The sequence below is a fragment of the Sturnus vulgaris genome, chromosome Z (assembly GCF_052056855.1).
Source record: "Sturnus vulgaris isolate bStuVul1 chromosome Z, bStuVul1.hap1, whole genome shotgun sequence".
NCBI classification, from domain to species: Eukaryota; Metazoa; Chordata; class Aves; order Passeriformes; family Sturnidae; genus Sturnus; species Sturnus vulgaris.
Genome location: NC_142283.1, coordinates 38992236 through 39018130, shown reverse-complemented (window position 1 = coordinate 39018130; position 25895 = coordinate 38992236). Strand labels below are relative to the sequence as shown.

General features: G+C 37.3%; 1 protein-coding gene across 1 annotated transcript in view; it reads right to left on the bottom strand.

The window, feature by feature from the left end:
- The window catches only part of SPTLC1 (serine palmitoyltransferase long chain base subunit 1), a 34133-nt gene extending 9069 nt beyond the window's left edge, over positions 1–25064 (bottom strand). Inside the window, exons 1-9 of the mRNA XM_014869183.2 lie at positions 24969–25064; positions 23805–23912; positions 15446–15540; positions 10399–10492; positions 9871–9943; positions 5387–5519; positions 3595–3724; positions 1693–1782; positions 876–983 (exon numbers count right to left, since the gene is read on the bottom strand). Coding sequence (XP_014724669.1) covers positions 876–983; positions 1693–1782; positions 3595–3724; positions 5387–5519; positions 9871–9943; positions 10399–10492; positions 15446–15540; positions 23805–23912; positions 24969–25031 — 894 coding nt within the window. The 5' untranslated portion in view covers positions 25032–25064. The remainder of the gene's footprint in view (positions 1–875; positions 984–1692; positions 1783–3594; positions 3725–5386; positions 5520–9870; positions 9944–10398; positions 10493–15445; positions 15541–23804; positions 23913–24968) is intronic.
- Between the last annotated feature and the right edge of the window lie 831 nt (positions 25065–25895).

Sequence of the window (25895 nt, the reverse complement as noted above, 5' to 3'; positions counted from 1 at the left end):
TTAATTTCACGTAGAATTAATTGGAAAGGAATTTAACATAGAAGTCAGCTAATCAGATAGCAGTTGGCATGTGTCACAGTAACATTGTTTCCTTTTCTAAATTAATTTTCTATTTTCCATGTTCAGTGTTAAGTGAAGACAACAAGACAAAGGGGAAGACAGAAAGAATTCTCTCAATTTGTTATTTCACTTCCAAGCTGAATTAAGACACGGTTAGATTGCAGTGAGAGATGCTCCACACTAGAACACAGGCAAACAAAAAGCACTTCTTCCCTCCCCTCCCACAGGGGACTGTGGTAGTAAGAAGTTGTAAGGATACCATTTTGGATTTCGAAAGTACTGCTCAGCTGCATAAACACCATGAAAAAGTAGACCCTTGGAAAAATAGTTTGGCTTAATCTGATGGTAAAGTACTACAATAACACCTTTGAAAGAACCATCAGAAGTTTTACATTATTTTTCCCCACTGGAGTTAAAGGCAATAGAGCAAAATAGGATGGCTATATACTGAAAAGATTTTTCTTATTTACTCCAAGACCTCAAATATTTCTGTGTCAGAGTGACACTTTTAAGTGTATGTGGCTGGAAAAGACAGTATTCATTATCTCACCAAGTCTCAAAATAACCGATAGAATTATGCATTGTAAAAACTCTTTTGTTATCTTCGTCACTAAAGATAAGTAAAACTATTTCAAGTAAGCATATGAAAGACTGCCAAAATCTGAAAGCTCTAGGACAGCTAAGAAAATGCTACATTTAAAAAATATATATATTTTTTCAGAACACCTATATTTAAATGTACACTACAAAACTATCTGTTAATTACACAGGTATTAGGATACAATTGCACAACTTGCTTCCATACAAGTACATACATTTATTCCAAAGTGTTCAGTAATTCCTCTTCCATGTTCTCCAAGGACTCCAAAGGAAAGACTCTCCTCCAAAAATATTCTAACTTTGTATTTATACTTCAATTTTATCTAAAACAAAGAAAATTTGATTAAATACAAGTCAGAATTAGGTGACAAAATGCATGGGAGAGATAAGTTAAAGCCAAAGACAGCATTCTGACTACTGCATAAAAGTCAGTTCTAGACTTCTGTTCTGTCATTAAGATCTTTTAAAAGCCTTCAAAATTATTCCACCTGTAGTACTAAAACAAATTTCATAAGTGTTCATATATAAAAAACCCCTCATTTCTTAATAGATTCTCAAGTACTTTCAAGACAATGCATTTTCACACCATTTCTTCCATCATCTGCAAGAACAGAGCCTGCATAAAAAGCCACTTTATGCTGAATAGCAAGTATTTTCCTTGGAGTCACTATTTCTAACATTTCTATGAAGGTTTCAAATGAGCATCTTTTTTCTTTTTATTTTTTTTTAAGATATTACCTATTTTAACCATCTAGTATCATACAGTGTAGCTGAAAATACAGTTTATTTTACAGGATAAAAATTAAAACCACAGCCGGACATTATTTCTAAGACTTAATAGCTTCAGAATCCTAATCAGAAGTTCCAAAACAAGGTTAAGGTTTGGAATCACCATTTCATGAACATGTGAGAAAGCAGAAAGGTAAACAAAAGAACTGCAGTTTTTCTATGCAGACTTAATTACACAACATTATTATTTCCTGAGCCACATGCTTTCATATGCAGTTCAAAAGGAAAACTTAAACCACTTACCAACTCTGGAAGAGGGCAAATGTCTCCTGTGTTCATATACAATCCTTCCACTACAATAAACCTTCGAGTTACACGGGCCTTGCGAGGATTCTTCAGAGAAAGATACGGTTTTAGCTTAGATCAATTGTTACTGAACAAGCAAAGCTCTAAATATTTTTTGACAGGGAAGATTTTTCTGAAGGGAATGGCCTCTTTTTCAAATAAGCTGTTACTTAAGTTTAAACTTAGTATTTTTCATCTGTAACAAAAGTTGAAATGCTTCACTGGACTACTTTTGTCTTGTATTTTATTTATTTTGTAATTATTTCAAAGCTTTTGACTTTTACACATGATTTAAGAGGCCTTGTTTTGCAACAAATCCTATCCAATCCATTTGTACTTTATGAATAAAATACAACCAATGTAACAACAGAACAAATACTACAAATCTTGGTCTCTGTTATACTCATCATTAGTGTAAGCATTTAGAAGACTTTTCAACAAGTGTTTTGAGAACCAGGATTCACAATACAGTACAAATTTCTTACAAGTAGTGCCTTTGTAAAACACAATGCAAAAGTATTTATGATACTCATGTTACAAAGTCCTTGTCTGATCTCTGGATACAATACAGACCATTAAAATATCTTTCACTTCTTTCTGCTGAATTTCAATTGGTATAATTTCAGTTTTGCTGTTTTAAAAGTCCATTCCTCTGGTTTTTTCTTTGAACCTTACTGATATTTTCTGAACAAGATTATTTTTTTCACACTTCTTTCATTCTTCAGTTCTTGTAAAAAGATTCAGAAACATCTATTTAACTTTTCCATGCAGCAGGTACCAAACTAGTCACAGTAGGCTCTACCAACTCTAATGATATGACCTACCCTTTTCTAGTCAGTATGTCTTAGCTATACACACATGGTCTGTATTAAGCTCTTGCCCAATTTTATGTTCACATTCAGCTAATTACAGTAAGAAACCTTAACCATGTAGCTAATTCAAAGCACTCTGCTCTAACAAACCAAATGTGTTACACAAATTAGTCTGAAAACCACATCTAAAAACTCATGTAAAGATTATCTGACAAAATGTATTTTCCATGAAAGTATGTTAACTAGCATGTTATCTATAAATCTCCTATTAATCAGATCTGTCACTGATTTACACTGATGTTAAGCTGACTCGCAGTTTATCTATACTTTTTTTACGTCTTATCACAAAATCAGTTTTCTTTCAACTGTTTGTAACTTGCCAGCATTCTGTGACTAAACCATACAATCATGACAGCTACTCAGTTAATTATTTTAAAACTCATTTAATCAAGTCATCTGTACTTTCTGATCCTGATCTTAGTAAACTGTTTTTGGACGTCCTTTTGCATTACTGTCAGAATGAGAAGCAAGCCATCAAACTAACTCAAATTCTTCAAGAGAACACCTTCAAAGTTGAATTCATAATAGGAGATGACTGAGAAAAAGATCAAATCAAATATTGATTCTATACAGGACTAGCCATTTTTGTGTTGATTTTATAGTGTGACATTCAAAGTGATAGTTAACTTGCATGATGTATTAGGTAAATACAGCTACATAAATTCCTCAGAGATCAAAAAAAATGCTCTGTAATAGTTTTTAAAGAAAAGAAAACCATTATCTCACATCAGTCATCTGCCTGTAAAGATATTCCCTTGCTACTAATGCCTGTGAGCTCAGGTCTAAAATTTAAGAAGACCAATGCAAATAAGTAAATACATTAAAAAATTATCTTAATTAAATAAGCAACATTAACTGCTCAATAGAGAGTTATGAAAACCAAGTAACTGCCTTTAAGTACTGCATCCATTAAATTACACTACTCAGTAAAAAAAAAGTGGGGGAGGTGGCACAAAAGAGTACAAATATTTCTTCAAAGGAATGGTACCTTTTGATCTTCAGTCTCTTGCTCTTTCAACAGTCGTTCAAGGTCAGCCATATCATTATGCTTAAATAACTTGATGTTACTACGAGATGCTTGTAATCCCTTCTGAATAGCAAAGCAGGCAGCTTCATCTCTGTAAATACAGCAAACCCTTCTAAGTTTGTTAAATACGGTGCAATTGTTCAAAGAAAGCTGACTATCAAGGCTTGTCTTTCTTTGAGCAGGTATTTGTATTCAGGTATAGACAAAACCAGATGTTTTAAAGCACTACATATTTTATTTACATTTTGAAAACTCATTTCAAAGCTTCTCAATTTTATATGTATTACAGAAACTAAAAGCAAGCCAGCAGGTTTGGTTTTTTTTGTATGTGACAGCAGTTTGAGCACAGCATTCCATGAATCAGACAGAATACCACAGTAATCATTCCAAAAACATCTCACTTCATTTGCTCTGGGTCTCAGAAAAGAAAGCGCAAAGATGTGACTGTAACATTTGCTGCAGTCCTCCAAATACTCAAAACCTCCACTTTAATATCCTTTGAGAAATAATATCTCCATGGCCAAAGAACTATCCTGCATTTTTAAGTATTGGAACGGCAAATTTCTGACTATGATGGGGTATGCAATTTCACAGTTGCTTAGGTCAACTAATCTTGTAAAAGTGGCAACTAAACCAAACCCGCATATGCTAAATGCAGCAATTTCAACCAAGCTGCTTTCAAATACAGTGAGATCTTCTGCCAATGAGAAACTGAAACAGTATGAGATAACAAAATCCAGGGTACACTGGCATCCTTGATTAGTGTGTGCACAATCCTGGTCATTAGTCTCAAAAATGCTGATCCAGATAATCAAAGAAAATCAAAAAACATTATAAAATTATGAAAGAACTTCTGTAAAGAAGTCAAATAGTCTGCAAGCCTTACACTTAGAAAAGAGAGCACTGAAGAGAGATTTTGGCAGACAATACAAAAGTACCATTGTGTTGTAATTTAACCACAACAGGCATCTGAGCCCCACATTGACACTCACTCCCTACTCCTGGGGGAAAATGCATGGGGAAAATCCCTGTCTAAAAATCAAATGCATCAATATAAATTAGTAGGTATTATATTTGAAACAGTATTTCTTCATATTTTTCATAAAATGTTCTATTTTTATTTTTACTTTCCAAAAGTTAACCATCTGCATGTCACAGAAACACTGAGGGGATATTAAAGATCTAAGGTACTGAAAGAATCAGAAGACAAGAAAACTTCATGAACTCTTCCTAAATCCAAAACCTCTTCTTTGGCACAGTAAATTGAGTATTGTTACATTGTTTCTCCAGTTTTCGAATCTTCCCTAGACAAATCACGACTGGCTATTTTCTGCCAAATCTTTTATTTGATCCTGTGTAGCTATTCTGTTGTTTTAATATGTACCAATACTTATCCAACTAATCCACTGCAAATAGGCATGAGGGGAACAACTCTCCTGGAAGAAAGGTGAAAAGCCACCAGTAGACAGGAAAAAAGCAAATATAATTATATCACTTATGAAGAAAATTAGTTATTAGAATTATGTCAGTATTTGAATGGGCAAGTTATTTTGCCTTTTTTGCAGCTGAGTGCCCACATCTGAGCTCTCACAATGAAAGCAGTAACTGATTTGTAATATTTGGCAAAGAAAAAATATTTGAACTTTGTGCTACATATTACTTGATCAAAACCAGGAATATTTTTAAATGTTCAACAATATGTTTAGTAATCATTAAAAATAAAAAGAAAAAATTGGAAAAAAACAATACTTACACAAACACAATGTCCCCTCTCTTTGAATATGCAGGGATAGCACTGGCAATTGTTGCAAATCCATATGAGTATATAATAGCTTCCTCTGTCCTCATGAATTTTGCTAGCCGTTCTTCTAATTCTAAGTGCACATCTAATTGAGAGAAAAGTAAAAAATATATTAGATAGTTAGCTTGTTTTTATCTCAAAAACTCTATCATTACCTTTAGAAATCATCTAATTGAAGAAAACAGAACATTATTTGTAGGAAGTGTATCAAAACAAGTAACTTCCCAAAACGCAGTTGCAATCAATCCAGCTTCACTTAAACTGACCTGTTATGAATCACAAGTTTTAAAAGATCTTAAAATATTTATACAACATGTTTCTCTAATGTTTTTACACCAAAGCTGTAAAAATTTACTTGTGATTAGACCACAAACGATGCAGCATTCTTGGGCTGTGACTAGAGAGCATCGACTGTAGAGTTACTACAGTCAGAAAACAAATTATGTAATTTATAGCAATTAATGAGGTCCTGTTGGCAGACCATCAGTTCTTCCAAGCTGATGCTTCCACTACATTAGCACAGTTATCATTACAACAGAACACTGCTCTTGTCAGGCTACAAGTCATAAAAAAATCTCCTGAACACACTTTAGCCCATTGAAAAGGTCACACCTCCAAGCCAGAGATTATTCACCCCTAAGATCTATTGACCCAATCACACACACAGCATTTCCCAAATCAATTTGGTCAAAGTGCCCCAGGTCAAAAATAGAAATTTTAAAAATTGTAATACTACATGGTGAGTGGCTTTTTGCTGCAGAAAGGTAAGCACAGTATTAAGTATTTTGCCTAAGCAAAATAACCTGTATCAGAAAAAATGTTATTTTGATTGCCTAACTCTCTTGCCACTATCTGCTTCTGCTAGCAATAGACAGATAATTATGCCTTTTATCAACTGTAAATAAATAAGACTGAAATGCAAATAGAGATCATTACTGTGTGACTTGAAAGAGCACCACTGGCCAAGCGCTACCTTGTTTCAATTACTGGCAGTTCATTGAAACTAAAATCAAATAAAGCAACATCAGTTATACATACAGATTCTTCCAATAGTCTCTGGGGCATGGTTACGTCAGTGCTGCTCTTTCTGACCAGACACCAACAGAAAGGTTGCAGAAAGAAAGGATATCATAAAAATCCCAACTTTGACGTACTAAACATATCTAGAATAATCTTGCCGCAAAACAGCACAGCCATCTGATGTATTTATTAATAAAGGCAAGGTCTGTATTCAAACAACAGCTTCCCAATCACAGTAAAGATCAATTTTATCCATGGCACGCAAAATATAACTCCTCAACAACTCTTTTGTGATGTTTACCTGGGCATCAAAAAATAGATCAGAAAGAAATTAGCTTTCCCACTGCTTTTAAATGAAAACAAACAGTTAATCATTCATGATTTGGAAGTTTTCTTTTGCACTCTATCATTTTCATCCAGTTGCACTAGATATACCAAATGTTCAGGAATTTTCAGGCCTTTCCAAAGACTTCAGAAGGAAGGATACTGACTGGAATTATATAATCTACTTTCTGATTGAGGTTGTAAATAGTCCGTTTCCAGAATCTTTGTGTCTTTTTCTTGTGTCGTTGCTACATGGACTTCAGGACCAGAAAACAATCTTCAATCAGGCTTCCAAACAGGCGGAATGACCTTTGATTTATTGAACAAAAAAGCCCAACAAAGATCAGCAATAACAAAATTTTTAAAAACAGACTGGCCACATAGCATTTAAAACATGCAATATAAAAAACATCCAGTCTAAAATGTTTATTTTTGAAGTAGAGAATAACAAATTGCAGGAAATAAGAACTTGAACTACTATTTTTGAGTGGTCAGCTATTGACAGCTAATGAGGAAAAATGTTTTGAGTGACTACTTACACAATTTAACTGAAAAAGATGACAAGACCACCACTGTTCAAAATCAGAACTTGCATCCTTCTCACTGAGCCTTATTCAGAAACAACCACCATTGCACTAAGCAATGTCTAGGTAAGAAACAGTGGGCAAAACAAGTATTGTCAGCAAGGGCAGCTAACGAATATATTCAAATTTGTGCTACGGAAAAAAGTCTTGCAAGCCTAAGTAAATTTTGCCAAAGGCAAGAACACGTATGTTCAAAATCACACACACTTGGCATATCATTACATAAGGGTATGAATGCTTTGTTTAACCATGAGGTTGAAAAGTGCTAAGGCAATGTTAAGGTTTCATTGCGAAAAAATGCAAATACTGTCTGACTTTCCTTTATTGCAATGATTTGTTTTAGTACCATTACACCACTTGGATTAGCCTAGCTTAACTGAAAACTGCAACCACCACCTGAAATACATCTGCACAGAGGAAGACAACACTGGAACAGCTTTCCATGCAATTATGAAATGTTAATAAAACTAATACTGTTAATAACCATTATGAAATGCCTGTTTAGTGTCTAGTATATGCTCACATGGAAGTCAAAAGCAGAAGAAATGAGAATTATAGAGTGAATACCCACAAATATTCAGGTATATGTAAATATGGAAATATTTCATGCTCATTATAGGATAAAGGCACAGATACATATTTCAGGGATACAACACAAAGTAAAAATGTCTTAAAAGGGACTCATTAAATCTATTAATTACCTTCAAAGTGGCATAGACATGAAGAACCAAACCTCCATTCAAAATAAATTATAACACAATATCTGCATTTCATATACTGATCTCTAATATTGATATGAAATATCAGCTCCTAAGAGGGGATAAATTTGAGCAGTAACAATCAACAACCATCAGTTAAATTCTACACAGGAATGTAAGAGGAAACTGTGTACAGTTCTGCACAGAACATGACCTATTTACCAAAGTCACAGTACATGAAAAACTGTGTGAAAAGTTTAAGGCATACAACGATGTAGAAGTGTTTCTTCTCACAGACTCATAATCCTGCCACACTCAAATGTTTCAAGTTAGGTGAAAACAGGAAGACAATTCTAGATTGAACAAGTAGAGCAGGAGTCTATCTACCATTTAAAATGAACGGAATTATTTTATTTACTTTATGTGTAAAAGATGATACATCAAAGGGGTGAATACAGTATCACTTCTTCTCTACTGATGTCAAGTAGCAATGCCACAGATTAGATTCCTCGCTTTATGAAATGAAGCGCTTACTGAAAAAACTCAGGAGCCAATGAACAGCAAAAGCTATAGTTTTCATTTTAGGTTTAGCTCTCCAAAGAGGGCAGGAAACAATCTGAATATTCTCTCACTTACCAGAAAAAAAAAAAATAATAATCTCGCTGTTTGAAACAATTAGTAGAAAATACCCCAAGTGTTAGACTTCACAAAATTTAAAATCAGCTTGGATTCAAAAGGTTACTACTATTCCAAGGTTTTTTAAGCACTTCACTGTTTTGAAGGAAAAAGCCTATATGAATTCCAACAGACCATTGCTAAACTGTGATCACTGAGGGAATCTATGAACTCTCTCTGTACTAATCAGTGGGTCACCAGAACGGCCCTTAGAAACACATTATTGTTCTAAGATAATAAACAATTTCTAAAATTGATATCAAGACTCAACTCTGTTCTGATAGATAGACTTCAATAAAATCAAATTAGGTATAGCAACTAGTTGATCTAGACCGGACTAGTTTGATTAACTAAGTTTGCTCAAGTTTGTCTTGAATTCAAGTCAAGGCTACAGGAAGCTAACTCTATGAAATAATTTGAGTATAGACACCCTCAGAATAGAATTCCATCATCTCTGGGGAGAGACTGGAAAATTAACATAATGAGTTGATGGTTTTAGCCTTTAACTGTGCAGCTATTCATTTATAACTCTTTGATTTACATGCAATATTTCAAAATATAAATTCCTTTATATATAAATATAAAGAACTATGTCCAGAGCCTGATATTTAACAACTTACTACTTACCCTTACCTTAGTACACCTGCTCAGATCATAAAATTTCTCAATTACAACATTAGTTATCAGTAGCGGAAAACTCCTGGCTACAGCATTAGTGGTCACAGTAGTAGTCACATTAGCTATCACAGAAGTCAGACTGCCCCCTTGTGGTGCCTTGCAGAAAGTTTAATTCGCGCTTATATTACACTTAACAGTCACCGTGCGTTATTAAATTCTAAAACGGATATTTTCTCCTTCTACTATGGTTACCAGAACTACAACAGTTTATGAAATTTGCAATTCTCCTCAATGGCCAGCATTAGAAAGAGTAAGAAAATAGATAAAATAATAGGAAACAAAGCCCGGAAGCATAAAAGCAACCAATCCTCAACAGCTACAGCAAAATGTGCAGTAGAGGACAACGGCTCTTCAGAGCAACAGAAATAACTATTTTTGCTTACATATTGGACTCCTTTGGCTGGCTTACCAAACTAGCTTGAACACCTTTAAAGGCAGACCAAAGAATGTGACTCACCAAAAGTACCATAGAATCCTCTGGGTCCACAAGTGCCAACACCGTATTTCTTCAGAGAAGCCTGGGCTGCACTCTTTAATAGGAAAGAATTACATTAAATATTCCTACATTAGCTTTCCTATACACCTCACATTGACAACTTTACATCAATGTACACAGATTACTTTTTGTGTCATGTAATGTGACCTGCTTCACAGAAAGTATAATAATGTACTGAATTCTATAATTAATTTAATCTCAAAACTATTTTAGACAAGTGTTAAGCATCACTCATTTTATTCTAATACTTAAGGACATTAAATACTAATCTAACTTGATAATCAACTAGGTATGCAGTAAGTACACCAGATTAAACTTCAGAAAAAATACAAACTTGACTAGCACAACATTACTAGATTATAATCTTACTTCCTGTTTCAGCAGTATGTGCTATTGGTGAAGTTCATGCTTTCTGTATTCTTTATCCCAAGATAACATACAAAGTAAAAAAGGAATAACCATACAAATAGAACAACTGGAAGAACTCACCTTAACTTTTTCATTATTCAAAAGTCCAAGGAAATTAAACGATGCAAAGTTTATACATTCCTTGCCATTAACAGTGATTATATGGGTGGGAGGACTGAAAAAAAAAATTACAGGCCTATTGTTATGAATGAACAGTTGTCATTTTCATAGACAGTTAATATCGGAGTTCTGGTTTTCAAAAATAGAAAGCACATAGGTTTTTCAAGATTCCCCCTTTCTACTTCTGTTGGAGCCGCCAATCAGTATTTAAATTCAGTGTCAAGTCACAAATATACTCAACAAAACCTATATTCCTGCAATTCAACAAAGAAACTGTAAATAGTTTCTTGAGACATTTAATGATTCTTTGTTGAAAACTTAATTCGTAGAAAGATGATCCCTGAAGAGATAAATAAAACTTTTTCTTTAAAAGCAAAGTGATAACTATTTTCAAGATGAAATAATAAAAATGAAAAGGATACCTCATTGCTCTTACGTCTAATGTTTTTGTCATGAAGCAGCCCCAGAACACCTATCTTGTACTGATACAGCTACTGAAATATAGGTAGCAGCTGTAGGTGGATGAAACTATTGTATTAACTATCACCTCAAGTTTCCAATTCAGTTTAATCTGTAATGGTTTGAGTAATTTATGTAATCAGGAAACAGAGAAAGTCTGAAAACACACATTACTAGCAAATGAACAAAAGCATAATGTACATTAAGCAAAGGGGAAAAAATTTTTACCCTAAAAAAATTTTAGGTAAACAAAAAACAAAACAAAACAAATTTGGGATAAGTAAAATATTATCCTTTTAAATACAAGCATCACGTCTACATACTGTGTTCTATAAGCAAACCTGTTTTGGCAATTATATACATCAATATAAGAAGTTTAAAACTTTGCATTAATCACTTAAGAGTGTTAAGAAGCCTCAAATCTAAAACAAATACAAAACCCTATGTCTGCCCATTTCTGTGTCTGCTGTCAAATATTACAGTTGGGATTCTATGCTATTCCTCAGACACAGTAATTTCCACAAGATTTTCCCATGTGGAAAACTAGCACTAGGCGCTTTTCTTGATCAAAATTAAACAGGGCTGCTCAAATGTCAAATGCCTGTGCACAGCTGCTCCAAATCTGGTGGCTGACAATATTTCAATGGGTACATTTGGTGTGCAAAGCAAATAACTTGTAAGTCCAAGCTATTCGCTGCAAGTTAAGAAAAACACTGAACTGCCTGAATTTCTCTTAAAAATCTCCATGATTTCATGTTATATCTGTTCACCTGAGAAAATTGAGCACATGTTGCTTCAACTAAGCAATTGCAGAAGGTTACTAAACAACTTTGGAAAGCTTTCTACTAACACAGTGCGTGTGCATCCTTTGAATGCTGAATCTGTTCCCACAAAGGAGCTGTCCTGCATTACTGCAGTGCATTTTCCACACAGTAGTAGCATTTTAAAAATGCGCAGCAAACTGTCTTGGGGAACTGACTGCCATTAAAAATATACCTGGATCTGTTCCTCTGTCTAGCTCATCAATGAGCTGTACCAAAGTCTGGATGTCCTACTAAGATGGATGTCCTAATATCTAGTTTCACAGATATTCACCAGAGCAGACCTGTATGAAAATCTATACATTTTGTCACTAACATGAGATTCAGTATATTCCCAGCATACTATCAAATCTGGTAAATTTACAACAATTTGCCTCACAGCTCCACCTCTCAAACCTAGAAAACATACCAATTTTCACCAACAACTTGGCTGTTGCCCTCATGAAAACTCAGCATCCTTTGCTATCAGAATTTTACCCAAACTTCTAAAGAACCAATAACAAAAGCATAAATGGAAAAGGTTATTTCAGTGAATAATTATAACTAAAACATGGATATTGACTGCAACAACAGTAAGTCTTTGCAAAAGGAAAGCCTTGAAACATTTGATTTTTTTTTATCTTTTCATGTATCTCCCTTCCTCTAGTATAACAGCTCATTAGGTATCATGGTTAGGAACAACAGTTATGAGATCACTGAGTGATCCAGCTTAAACAGTAAATAAAAATATAATTTCAGGCTATATTCAAACAACTTGCTAGCAAATCCTTCAGAAATTGTCTTTTAAGGACTGATAGCATGCCCACTGATCTTGCGATTCTGAAGTGTTTCAAATATTGAAAAAATCAGTCACAGAAGAAAACAAAAGTTAAGAAGGTACTAATGATGTGACTTTTATTTTAAAGCAGAAGAAGAATTAGCATGAAAATTTTTCAGATGTACTGTTAGGAAACAGATTCACATTTTCTGAGTGAGATCTCATACAACTAAGCTATCTTGCATAGATTAGTTCTCAGAAAGGCTGCCAAAAGAAGGAACAAATTTCTGAACTATGAAAGCTGTTGTGGGTCCCTTCTTCAGCACTGGTTCAAGGCAGATCACTTTTTTGGTTAGAACATGTCTGAGCTTTCCTCATCATTTGGCAACATTACTTGATTATGCAGAAAGGAGAATATGTACACAGGGTACAAACTGCACAGCCTACTGAGGAGGGAGAAAATCTGCCTCACACACACAGCAAGTCAAAATTTTTACTGAAACACTTAGTTTTTCTTGTAGTGCTTATGAGCCTTTATGTGGTTACTGCGCTGCAAAGAGAGAGAAAGGACAGCAACACACACGGACCTCTTTTGGGGGAATAAAGGCCAACTAAATACGGGATGTCCGTACAATAAAAAGTGTGTTACGTGCAGCTAGGACAGGACAGTAGTTCATTGGACAACTGGGGAAAAACATCCTTGGGACAGTACCTCAGGATGTATCCCACGGGAAAGACACCAGGTGTCAATCTTTATTATGAATTCCACTCTGTTTTTCACTATATTATCACCCCGGGAGACTTCCTCCCTAACTGAAGCTGTAGTCAGCTTGTCAGCCTGAGAATGGACGTGAGAGTCAGGAGAAATCCAGGCCTGAAAAAGAATTTCCAAGCTGTAATTCCCTAGCTCTCTAAATGTGTGTGTCCACACCTTTATAATCCCCACATATTACCATAAACACACAGTTTTATAAAGGTAAGTGAGAGTGTTGAGGCACTGGAACAGGCTGTCCAGAGAAGCTGCAGATGCTCCATCCCTGAAAGTGTTCAAGACCAGGCAGGATGGGGCTCAGAGCTATCTGGTCTAGTGGAAGGTGTCCAATGGCAACAGTAGAAATGAGATAACCTTTATAGGTTCCTTCAAACACAAACTGGTTTGGGATTTTTGTAAATCACCACTCATGATAGACATTAAGGCATGAAAATAATTGAAAGAAGACTACCTCAATAGATACGGTCTCCCTAAAATACTGGTTCAAAAGGGGAAAATCTCTTGAAGTAAAATCAGGATGCTGACATTTTTCTTCCTGTATTAATTCTGAAACATGTTTTAAGTTTACAGTCAAAGTTATGGTCTACAGCTGTTGAGCAAATTGCGGGGAAAGTAGTCAGTCGGCAGCTTAAATGTTACAAGACAAATGTCAAGTTTTCCCCACAGCCACTAGTGAATATAACAGCTACAACACATTAACATTCTGTTACAATATACTTCCTTGCTGTAAGTATTGGAAAGTTCCAAAAATTTAAACACTTTCTGAATCACTCTAAAAGGCATATTTGTTCTATTTTTGTTAAACAGTCAACACTTTCTTTAGCTCCACAGTATTTCTTGTTTCAAAATTCTGAAGAGTAACAGAAGGATCGTTCACATCACGATTAATTAAAACAGGCATCACTTTTATACAGCAGCCTTTTCTGTGGTAGCAGAACAATCAAAATGGACCTCAAAATGACAGTAAAAAATTGTAGTGTCACTAAATTATCTCAAATTATTAGTGTCAATAGAAGGACATTAAGAATGCTTACAAAGTAAAAGTTACTAACACACAGATCTGTAAAAAGAAGCTTCAAACCAATTTCTGAAATATTGTGACTCTTACCTAAGTCATCAGACATTTTAAAAGTCTTGTAACACAAGAAAGAAACACTGAGCCGTAAATTTCCTCACAAAACAGCTTTACCATCGAGCATTTCCAATTCTGATTGTCCAAAGAAAAACAACTTTTCATGAAGTGTGAGCTGGGTTTGGGGTAGAGTCAATTTTCTTAACAATGGCTGGTATGGGGCTATGTTTTGGATTTGTGCTGAACGCAGGGTTGACAATATACAGTTGATTTTGTTATTGCTGAGCAGGGCTTACACAGAGCCAAGGCCCGTTCTACTTTTCACACTGCCATGCTGGCAAGGAAGTTAGAGGCACATAGGAAGCTGGGAGGAGACACAGCCAGGATAGGTGACCCAAACTGACCAAAGGGTCCAGACCATATGGCATGGTCAGTACATAAAGTGGGGGAAAGGGGGAAGGAGGGCACATTAGAAGTGATTTATGCACCCAAGTGACTGTTACATGTGATAGGGCCTTGCTATCCTGGAGATGGTAGAACATGGGAAACACCAAATGAATTCCTTGCTTAGTTTTGCTTGTTTGCAGGGCTTTTGCTTTCTCTATAAAACTCTTCATCTCAACTCATGACCCTTCAAACTCTCTACCCAGTCTCAATGATGGTGGAGCAAGTCGTTGCATGGCTGCTGGCTGGGGTTAAACCACAGCAATGTGCCAAGTGGCTACACATAAAGCAAGCTTCTTTTAAAGTGATTAGTGGTGATGTAAGAATGTACTACCCACTTTTGGAGGTCTAAGTCCATGTTTTCAGGAAATAGTAAATTAATTAATACCAAACAATACAGAACTACAATGAAGGCAAAGATACATTTCTTCTCCTGCCTCCAATATTGAAAAAAAAAAAAAAGGACAATATTTAAAGAAAGATTTTCTTCATAACATAGTCTGGATAATGTTACAATACCAAGACCCCGTTCAGAGGCAAATTCAGTCCCACTCTCTAAAAATGCAATTCATTTATGAAAGATTTTAAGGATACGGAAATGCTTAATGAGCAATATGCTTTAAAATGTGGATATCAAGTATTTGAGTCAAAATAAGTAAACAATTTATTTTGGCTATATTTACCCTGAAACAATGTTGTAATTGAGAGCTGGGTGATCTTTTGGCACAGGAGGTACAAGAGGCTCTGGCTGCCATTCTTCAATCAACTCTTCTTTTTCCTGATCAGGAGAAAAGAAATACTATTTGAGAAGGGAATTCCCCTAGAAAACACATTAGGGACTAAAAACGGTTGATAACAATTGTATAAGAAATCACGTATGCTAGTACATGTCACCTTTCTGATAAACTTAAAACCGATACCCTCAGGACCTTTAAATGAGAGGCTCACAATTATGAAATCGGAAAAAGAATAAGATATAAAGAAACATGGACCAGATGTATCTGTGTATTAAAGATCTTACATGATTATCAAGAGATGAGATACTAACATGACGTCCCTGCCAAATTTTCATCAATGCTGTTTCATTCCACCTCTACAGTTTATGTAACTGAATATGCATTACATTAAAATTTAATATAGATTGCCTCAATTTACATTCTCAAGTCTTCACCAGAGGTGTTTGAACAACATTAGCATTAAAATACTTAGCAAAGTAACAAATATGTGAGAAGGATACACTGGAGAAAAACTGCCAAGTGCTCAAGAAAAGGTAACAACTAGTAAACTACATATCCTACACTTAACCATGGAGGAATACTGAGCGCATATTCATTTTCATAGTACCTAAATTCAGGTTAATCTCAGAGTGGAACCACAACCATAGGCCAACAGAGAAAGTTCCATCTTTGTCTCAAAACACTAGTGGGCATCTCTATACCATATTATTTTCTGGGTGGAAAATAAAAAACCAAAGACGTAACTTTACACTAAGGGTGCTGATCCACCACACTGCAAGCCAGCAGCTGCTACTGTGCAGTCCTCTCCCATCTAAACATTCCTGTACTTTGTGCTGGCAGAAACAGATACAAAACCAGGCAAAAGCCTTATTAAGGTCCAGATGAAAACTAAGTCAGCAAAAGCAGGATGGGATGCATATCTAAACTAAACCCCACAATAAGAGTCCAAATCCCAACCTAGACTGGCTGATGTAATTGGGAAACCACATCCTGAGTTGCAGTTGCCCAGTAGTATCTTATACCTTTCCACAAGAGTTCAAAAAGGAGTTCTGACAACCATAAAGCAGGACGTATGCTCACACAACCTTCACTCTGCTCCTATAGTAGTTGTTGAAATGTCCCAAATCCCTAATGTATAGTGCATCTAGAATCAAGAGTTTTGCGTTAATTCTGAAGCACAAGGTTGTTGGCTGGTGTTGTGTTTCATTTTGGTTTGTGGTTTTTCCAGGGGAGGGTTATTAGGTTTTGTTTTAATTAGGCAGCAGAATAAATCAGGTGAGAAGTGGGTGCAGCCAGCCAGTTATGGAAGGATAAATAAGAAAAGCTTTATTTGACATCAAATGCCTTAGAGAGACTTCAGAAGTATGGTGTTTCTTCTGTTTGAGACCTGAACACAGAACATTTTAACAGTTTAAGGCAGAGCATGCAACATAAAATTCATTTTCTTCAAAGAAAGCAGAATTAAAACTGTGTAAGCATGTACTTAGCTTATATTAAAAATGTAGACTTTAATGAAAAAGCTAAGTGTGCAAAATTTCATCATACAGCTTACCTACTGAGGACACAATCAAAAATAAAGGACTTTTGTCAAGGAGCTCAGCAGTAAGAAAAAGAGTATGTACGGATAGCATTGTAACTACAGTAAATTAGCATGTTCCAATTGCAGTTAAGATCTATGAGCATAAAGATAATGAGCAATTCCTAATTAGTATTCCTATCCTCCACTCACTAATTTTTAAAAAGTTTCTAGTCTTCCCTTCAAAATCTCTGCTGCACACCAACAGCATAGGTTACAAGCCACTAATGAGACATGTCTACATCCCAGTTTTTCTCTTAACACAACTTAGAATATACAGAACTGAAACTGTCCTTTCAAACAACACCATTTCATTAATTCTAGTTCACATTCATTCTCCTCATCCATTACATAGCATTTTGCTTTTTCAAGGACATAGACAAATATTTGCATATTCACATCTTATGTCATGTTTCCACAAGTTTTTAGCAGAGGATGGGACTGGAGACATTGATGATTAAAAGGAGCATCAATCTCAATCCAAACCAGCCACCCACCACTGCAAACAAGACAGTGCAAACCCTTTCCTCCTTCCATTCACCAAGTACCTCAGTGCACAAGCCTGTCCTTCTGACTGCTCAGGGTAAACACGACCATCTGCCTCCGAACAAAAGGACAAGGCAGAAGCAGACTTTCATGTAGTGACTCAACATCAGAGCATTTCTATCTTTTACCTCCTAAACAGATAAAATTTCACACCAATATAAATTTTAAAAGTTATTTTCAAACATACAGAGGAACCATATTTTTAATTCATACTGTAATGTCCTCAATACATAGTTGATTTGCATATTTCTACTTAATTGCTGCACTGAAAACATCCACTTGATGAAAAGAATGAACTCAAAACTTTCAGTTTCCACTTTCTTGGACTGCAATGTATGTGAACTCATCCCTCAACTTTTCCTCCTGTATAACTACTTTTAATTTATAAAGCAATAAATAAAATAAAAATAACATTATAAAGCATATATATTTTATCATATGGGTTATACATAATAAATATGAAAATATCACCTATAAAATGCTTATAACTATATTGTATAAACTATAATATACATACCTTTTTATACATTTAGCTTTTTTCTGGCTCTCTGAACCCTAGCCCAAACCATAATGGAACCCTGGTGCTGAGGCTGAAGTCCCCACCTTCTTGGGTATCCCATATTAGAAAGGTGTGGAGGCACCAATATTGGTACCTTGCTGTGATCTCTTAGGCATGACTTTTCCAGCCCCAGCATCCTTTTGAATCTGAACTTTCTGACTCTCTGAAGCCTAATCCTGCGTGTAGTAGAATCTTGAATCCATTTCTGCATATTTATACATAAAAACATCTGAAATCTGTTTATCTAAATACACACAGATACTCAGAAATACATATAATATGATTTTGGGTGGTTGTGCTCTGTTGTGGATTTTACTTTTTAATTGCCATATATTTCAGGTAAGGAAAACATTTTGGTGCAATCACATTCAACCCAAATTATTTTAAAAGTTGCCTTGCTCACTCAGGTTCTTAAGAAAAGATAGCAATTTTGTTCATGAAGACAGATCTTAGCTAGCACTAGTGTTCTGAAGCGATGTCATACATGCATATTCTACATTAATATCAAAAGATTAATAAAACTTTTTATTTACTAGTCCTCAAATAAGTCTTTAATTTCACAGTGTTTATAGACTCACGTAACGTAATAGGATAAATTGGCACAAATACTGGGCACACCAGTTAGAAATTTCTCTCTTTCAAGGTATATATGTATGCTCATACATAACAGAAATCTTACCTACCTAGAAAGTCTTAGCTCAGAATTACTGAAAACCTTTATAAGAGCAGACTACCTCTGCTATTCCCTATAGAACAATATCTGATTAGTCTGCGAATGCTGCTCCTGCAAAGCAGAGCTCTCAAGGTCTATGTATTTCTCAGCTGCACATTAAACATTTGTCTCTTGACAGGAACTTTCCAGCCTCCTGACTAGTATCACTCAAACAAAATGCATACCATGCTACGACTGCAGTGGAAATTCTAAAACCTAAGAAAAAAACTATTCCTCCCATTTGCAAATGGGAAGATGTGACTCTTAGTAGTACTTCAGGGATTTTGAAAGAAAAGCTCAGTATCATTACCATTTACTGCAGAGTAAAAGACAAACAGACCCATAGGGCACCTTCCTTTCACACATAGCTAAATGCTGCTGTGCAAACTTCCACAGCCCACTCCAGTCCTCGCTGTCACTTTGTCACTTTCTACAGATTTTACTTTGTTTGAAAGCCAGTAAGAATCTGTAACCATCACCCTGTATGGCCATAACACTTCTTTATGTTTCCTAAAATGCTGAACTATCAGAAACTTACAGTATCAGAGAAGCACTCCACCTCTTTAGTTAATGATTTGGTTAATGATACTAAAACGATTTCAGTTAATGATACTAAAAGAAGCAGTAGGAATACTTATAAACACTATTACCAAAGCATAAGAATTAGTCAGTTGAAAGATCATTTCTGCACTGGATTTCTTAGTATTCTTGCTACACATCTGACTGAACCTAGAATCCACCTTCAGGGTGGATTTCTTCATGGTTTTAGAAGCATGACTCCTAAGCGCACTAGGTTGCACAATATATCATCTGCTTCTCGTTCCCCAGGACTTTCTTGTCCTAACAGATCACTAAGATGGCTGTGCAGTAATTGTATTCTTCATTTACATTTATTACATGGAGCGAGCTCTGCTCTGGCAGCATTCCCAACAATAATTCACAAAGAATCTTCAAGTACTTTTACATGAGTGGCTGGCATAGAGGCAGTGTGTGCTCCTGAGCAGGCCTGTCTCCAGAAGCTGTACCTGAGCAACCTAGTATTTCTTTCTGGTAAAGACTAGACACCAAAGCATGACTCAGACTGGAACAACTCAGAAAGCAAATCAGGAGCAGTTTCCTTGCTGAACAGCTGGCATGTTTCTACACGTAGATGAACACACCCACAGAAGTCTGGCTGTATGGGATCCTGTATTCTATGAAACAGACTATACTGGGTCTGGCTGTGAGGGTGGGAACTTTCTTCATAGCAGCTTGCACAGTGCTGTGACTAAAACAATGTTGGTAAAAACTAAAGTTGTATCTCTTGCTGAACAACTTCTGTTTCACACTCTGTTCCCACAGAGAACAGACTGGTGCATGCCCAAGAGATTAGGAAAGGACACAATCAGGCCTGAACTAACCAAACATAAATTTCATACTGTATGATGTCACACAATAAAAGTTAGCAATAAAAATTAGAAGAGGGGTTTTAAGGAATTTAGTCACCTTTTGCTTGGGAGCTGTCTGATATTGGTCCATCCATGGGATTTGGTGAATGAGACATCACCTGTCTTGTTTTCTGTCTTACTATTATTTCCTTTACTTATTAAATAATTTTATATTAACTCACAACTTTTTTTCCTTTTGCTCAACTGCTCACAAAGCAAAGGAAGAGTAATGTTCAAGCCTACTGGGGTCAATCCACAACACAGACAAGTGTCAATTAGGTGCAGATTTTTCATGAAGTTTAAGAAGGCACGTTTCTGTGTGTTCACAGCTATTCCTCCACACAAAATACATGAGCCCTCTTCACAAGAATTATTTACACTGTAGAAAGAGAAATGGAATCATTTCATGACTCTGATGTATCAGTTTACTTAACTCCTCCACTGTAGAAGTCACACTAACTTCACTGCTGTGATTATGCTTACTTTCAGTGAACTATTTGTAGACAATAAATTCCCTTCCAAATACAGTTCTCCTAGAGCAACCACCACTTCCATCTTCAAAGGTCAATGACACAGCCAGCTACTCTAACTTGCACGGCCTTCATGGCTAGCCAACTTGAACATAGGATCAGAACAAAGTGCATTCATCCATGCTATTTTTTTTTGCCACCAAAATAATGGTACCAAGCCACTGGTGTCTTTAACAGTCAAACCCTGCGCTGCAATAGGGCTCACAACACTAACTTCTTGCATCTGTCATCTGCAATGTGAATCAATGTATCTAGTCTATATACAAAGTAATTCTTTATCCCTGGTTGCATTTTCCTAGTATTCACATTCCTTTTCACCCTTCAAATTTGTCTGCATACTTTCCTCAGCTTCATCAAAACGATCAGTCACAAATTAAGATGATGGCCTGCAACCTCATGATAAAATCCAAGATGCAAAAGTGAAGATAGATACATAGAGATACAAAAGTAAATTTCTTACTTTATAAGGAAAAGACAGGTTACATCTTTTTTGGGACACTAATCTTCCAAGAGTTGAGAAGAGCTTTTTCCTGCCTTCTACTGTAGAGAGAATGACTCTCTAAAACAAGAAATGTATCCTTCAAAATACTAGAGATGAAAACTATCTGATGCAGGAAAACTCTAGTAGACAAACTGTATTAGTTTCTGGATGGACAATCAGGGCCTGCAGCATGTCTTCCTAGAACATGAACACTCTGTTTCACCACACTGGAGCTCCCTTTGCATTGATTCCTCCTCTGTATTCTTATCAGACGGCAAACTTCGAGTATCCCAGGATCAATTCGAACTCTTCCAAGCACAAAACTGGACTGGCCATTTCTTGATTCCTGCTCAGTTCACTTTCTGCCTCCAGTTGTAGAAGCATTTGGGTTGAAAGGGACATTAAATCCATCTGATTTCAATATCCCTGCCACTGGCAGGGACAACTCCCACTAGACCAAGTTGCTCAGAGCCTCATACAATCCGGCTTTAAACACTTCCAGGGATAGGGCATCCAACACTTCTTTGGCCAGTCTGTGTCAGTGCTCCACCATGCCCACAGTAAAGAACTCCTTCCATAGTATCTAATCTAAACCAGCCACTTTGAAGCCATTCCCCCTTGTCCTGTCACTACAAGCTCTTGTAAATAGTCTCCCTCCATCTTTCTTGTAGACTCCCTTCAGATGCTGGAAGGCTGCATGTAAGTCATCCCTAAGGCTTCTTTTTTCCAGGCTAATCAATCCCAGTTAATTCTCTCGGCCTTTTCTCATAGCAGAAGTGTTACATCACTCTGATCATCTTGGTGTCCCTCCTCTGGACTCCCTCCAACAGCTCCACGTCCTTCCTGTGCAGGGACCCCAGAGCTGGGTGCAGGGTTCCAGCTGGGGTCTCACCAGAGCAGAGCAGAGGGGCAGAATCCCCTCCCTCCCCTGCTGCCCACGCGGCTTTGGATGCAGCCCAGGACACGTTTGGCTTTCTGGGCTGGGAGTGCCCATGGCTGGGTCATGTCCAGCCTCTCACCCACCAGCACCCCCAAATCCTTCTCACAGGGCTGCTCTCCATCTGTTCATCCTCAGCCTGTGCTGGTACCAGAGGTTGCTCTGACCCAGGTGCAGCACCTTGCACTTGGTCTTGTTCCCTCAAGGTGTGTCAGCCACAGCACTCAGCTTGGTGTCATGTGCAAATTTGCTGAGGGTGCATTTGATCCTATCAACTAAGTCATTAATTAAGATATTAAATTAATCGAGATATTAAATAACAGTGATTTCAGTACAGATTCCTGACAGACTCCACCTGTCACTGATGTCCACTGGGACTCAGAGACAATGTCTGCTACCCTTTGGGTGAGACCATTCAACCACTTTCTCACCTACCTAGCAGTCCATTCATTACATCCATTTCTCTCCAATTCAGACAAAAAGAAATCGAGGAGGACCAGGTCAAGGGCTTTATACAAGTCCAGGTAAATTACACCTGTAGCCCTTCCCTCTTCCAACAATGGAGTTACTCCATCACAGAAGGCTACTAGGTTGGCTAGGCAGGACTTGTCCTTTGTAAAGCCATGCCAACAGTCTCAATAAATACTTGCTAAAGTGTTCTCTAGAACATTCTAGGCCCATTTAATAAGTGCTTCCCAAATGAGGACATTGCCTATAGTTTTGCAGTTTTACAGGCTTGTGCCTACAGTCCCTGCATCCTGTTCACTCATGAATTACACTAAGCACACATCCTTAATGTGCATCCTTAGTGAGAGTAAGATCAAAAAGCATGCAAACACATGACATAGACTGGAATTGCATACATCCATTACAAATACCCATAGATCTCTTTCACAAACTTTCTTTAGTACCGTGAAGAAATTTAAATATTTTATCCTATTTACAAGGGATATCACTACTCTGAAGCTCAAAAAAACTAGTCCAGGGACATCTTCAAAACAATCTTTACTCATTTCTCAGAGTTTACAGCCAGAAGCCAGGAAGAAATTCCAGTCTTCATAAGTACAGCTTTTTTATTTTCTCAGGACAACGTTGCAAAGGAAGAAAACTGCTGCTAAATTACAATTTTTGTGGAACCCACGGTAAACTCTCAGAGTTATTACTCACAGACACCACATATACAGACTGACCATCTTCCTATCATCTACAATCTTACAGTTCATTTTGCTTGGTGGGCATTTTTAACATAGCTTTCATTTTTTAAAATAAAGCCTCCATTGAGTAGAGCTAATGACAGCTTTCATAGCTTAACCATCACCATCATACCAGTTTTCTCATTTGTCAGACTCACAAACACAGTGCTACTTTAAAAGCACAAACTGACGTGTTTAAGCAATATGCAGTTCCTGAGTCCAAAGAAAGCTCACCCTTTGAAGTTAAAGAAAAATAACAGAACCATTTATGCAGCAGTGGTTCAACACCCAATATATTGATTGCTATGAACTGTTTCTCTAAAGAGAAGTATTTTTTCACATACCTTAAGTGTTAGATCAGATCGCTCCTGAAGCTTATATGTCTTCGAGAAAAGAAGTCTGATTATCCATAATATTAGAATTCCTTCTAAAATGAGATGGTAAGCAGGAGCCTGAAAACAAAAGTACCAAAAATAGTCTAAAGAGAATTCTATTTGAAGCAGTGTTATACAACACAACCATTTTGTCCCTACCAGCACACTCAGAAAAAACTCAAAACTGATCATCCGCTGATATATTTCTAAATCAGTAAAACTTTTAAATATATGAAAGTGGAATGTTTTGCAGCTATTACTTGTAGCTGTTAACTTGAACTTGAATGGATTTGTTCTGTTGTTAATAAACAAGACATGTTCCAAACTGATAATTGATTTCAGTTCCACATATAATTTGAACACTGAGAGTAAAGGCAGTTAAATTATACAGATTAAGTTATACCAGTCAGCACTCATGAAGGCAGGCAGCTTACAAAACAAGAAGTATCCTGAGTCTAAAACTCTGTGTCATCTATACAAAGTCACTTCACCTCTCAATTTTTGTAACTTACAGTCCACCAGCAGGGACAGCCAGTATTTACAATTATCCTGGATTCAGTGCACTAGAGCATACTACCTGCTTCATCAGCTAAGCATTTCTATATTTGGACTGCAAATCTTGCACACATTCCTAAAAAGTTACCACCCTTTGCCAAAGGAAGGGACACAAAAACACCGATTATCATCAGGACATCCTTTCTAACATCAGGAAACAAAGCCTGGGTACAAACATGCAGAGTTGATCTCCTCCAGAAGGGAATTCAAGCCTGAACATTTAAACGCCGTTTCTTCCTTTGCAAACGACATTTGCAAGTTATAAACCTTGACCCCAGTAAAATACCGTGAACCTTAAGGCTTAATGCTCAGCTACACGCCTTAAATGTCGTTTTATAAACCTGGAGAAATAGGACGTGCGTGTATATTTTGAACACACAGCCACGGTGCACTCACGCGTACTCACGGTTCAGCGAGTGCAGCCCGACCCCCGCAGCACTGACCCGCACCAGCTCCCGATTCACCCCCCAGCACCGCCCGCCGCCGCCGGCCCCGGAGCAGCTCCGGCGACACCTCCCCGACCCCTGCGTCCCAAGGCGCCCTCACGCCGCCCCGCTCGGGGAGCCTGCCCGGCCGCACCTCGTAGAAGGCCTGGACCATCTCCACCAGCACCCACTGCTGCCCCACGCCCGCCGCCGCCATGGCCGCGCCGCCGCTTCCGCCTCCCCGCCCACGCGCGCCAGGGCGGGCCCGGAGCGGCACACAGCGCCCCCTGCGGCCGGCGCGCGCGGCGCGGCCCCGCTCCCCCCGCGGCCTTCAGGGGAGCGGCGTCTGCGCGCTCCGAGCGCGGCCTTCCCCGCGCGTCCCGGGCTCCCCGCCCTCCAGCCGGCTGGGTCGTGGGACTGAGGCTCTGAGGCTAGGCTGGGAAGGTCACAGATTCACTGACTCTCAGACTCGGTCAGATTGGAAGGGACCACGGCAGGTCATCGGGTCCAACCTCCCTGTTCAAGCTGGGCCATTCCAGAGCACAGGCATGGTGTTGTGTCCAGACAGTTCTTGGATCTCTCCAGTAAGGGAGGCTCCACAACTTCTTTGGCAACCTGTTCCATTGTGCAGTCAGCTGCACAGTAAAGTTTTCATGTTCTGGTGGAACTTCGTGTGCTTCAGTTTTCACCCATTGCCTCTTGTCCTATATTGCTCATCATCCCTGAGAACAGCCTGGCTCTGTTCTCTTGGTGTCACCCTCTTTAAACACTTATGTACATAGATGCACCCTTCAGTTGACTAAATAAAATTAGCTACAAAGTGGACTTGCATAAGAAGATAAATTGATGTATTGCTGTTGTGATAATTGATAAAAGATTCGTGTTAATCACAAAAGCATTGGGGTTTGTATAAACCAGAATACTAAGCTCTGAAGTGAAGCATGAACACTAGATAATGGAAATTATATGATAAAATAATTCTGTTTAAAATCACCTTGTTATGTTATATTATGTTGTATTATGTTACATTATAATATGTTATGTTTTCCAAATGAGTTGTATCAGCTACCAGCTTGCAAAA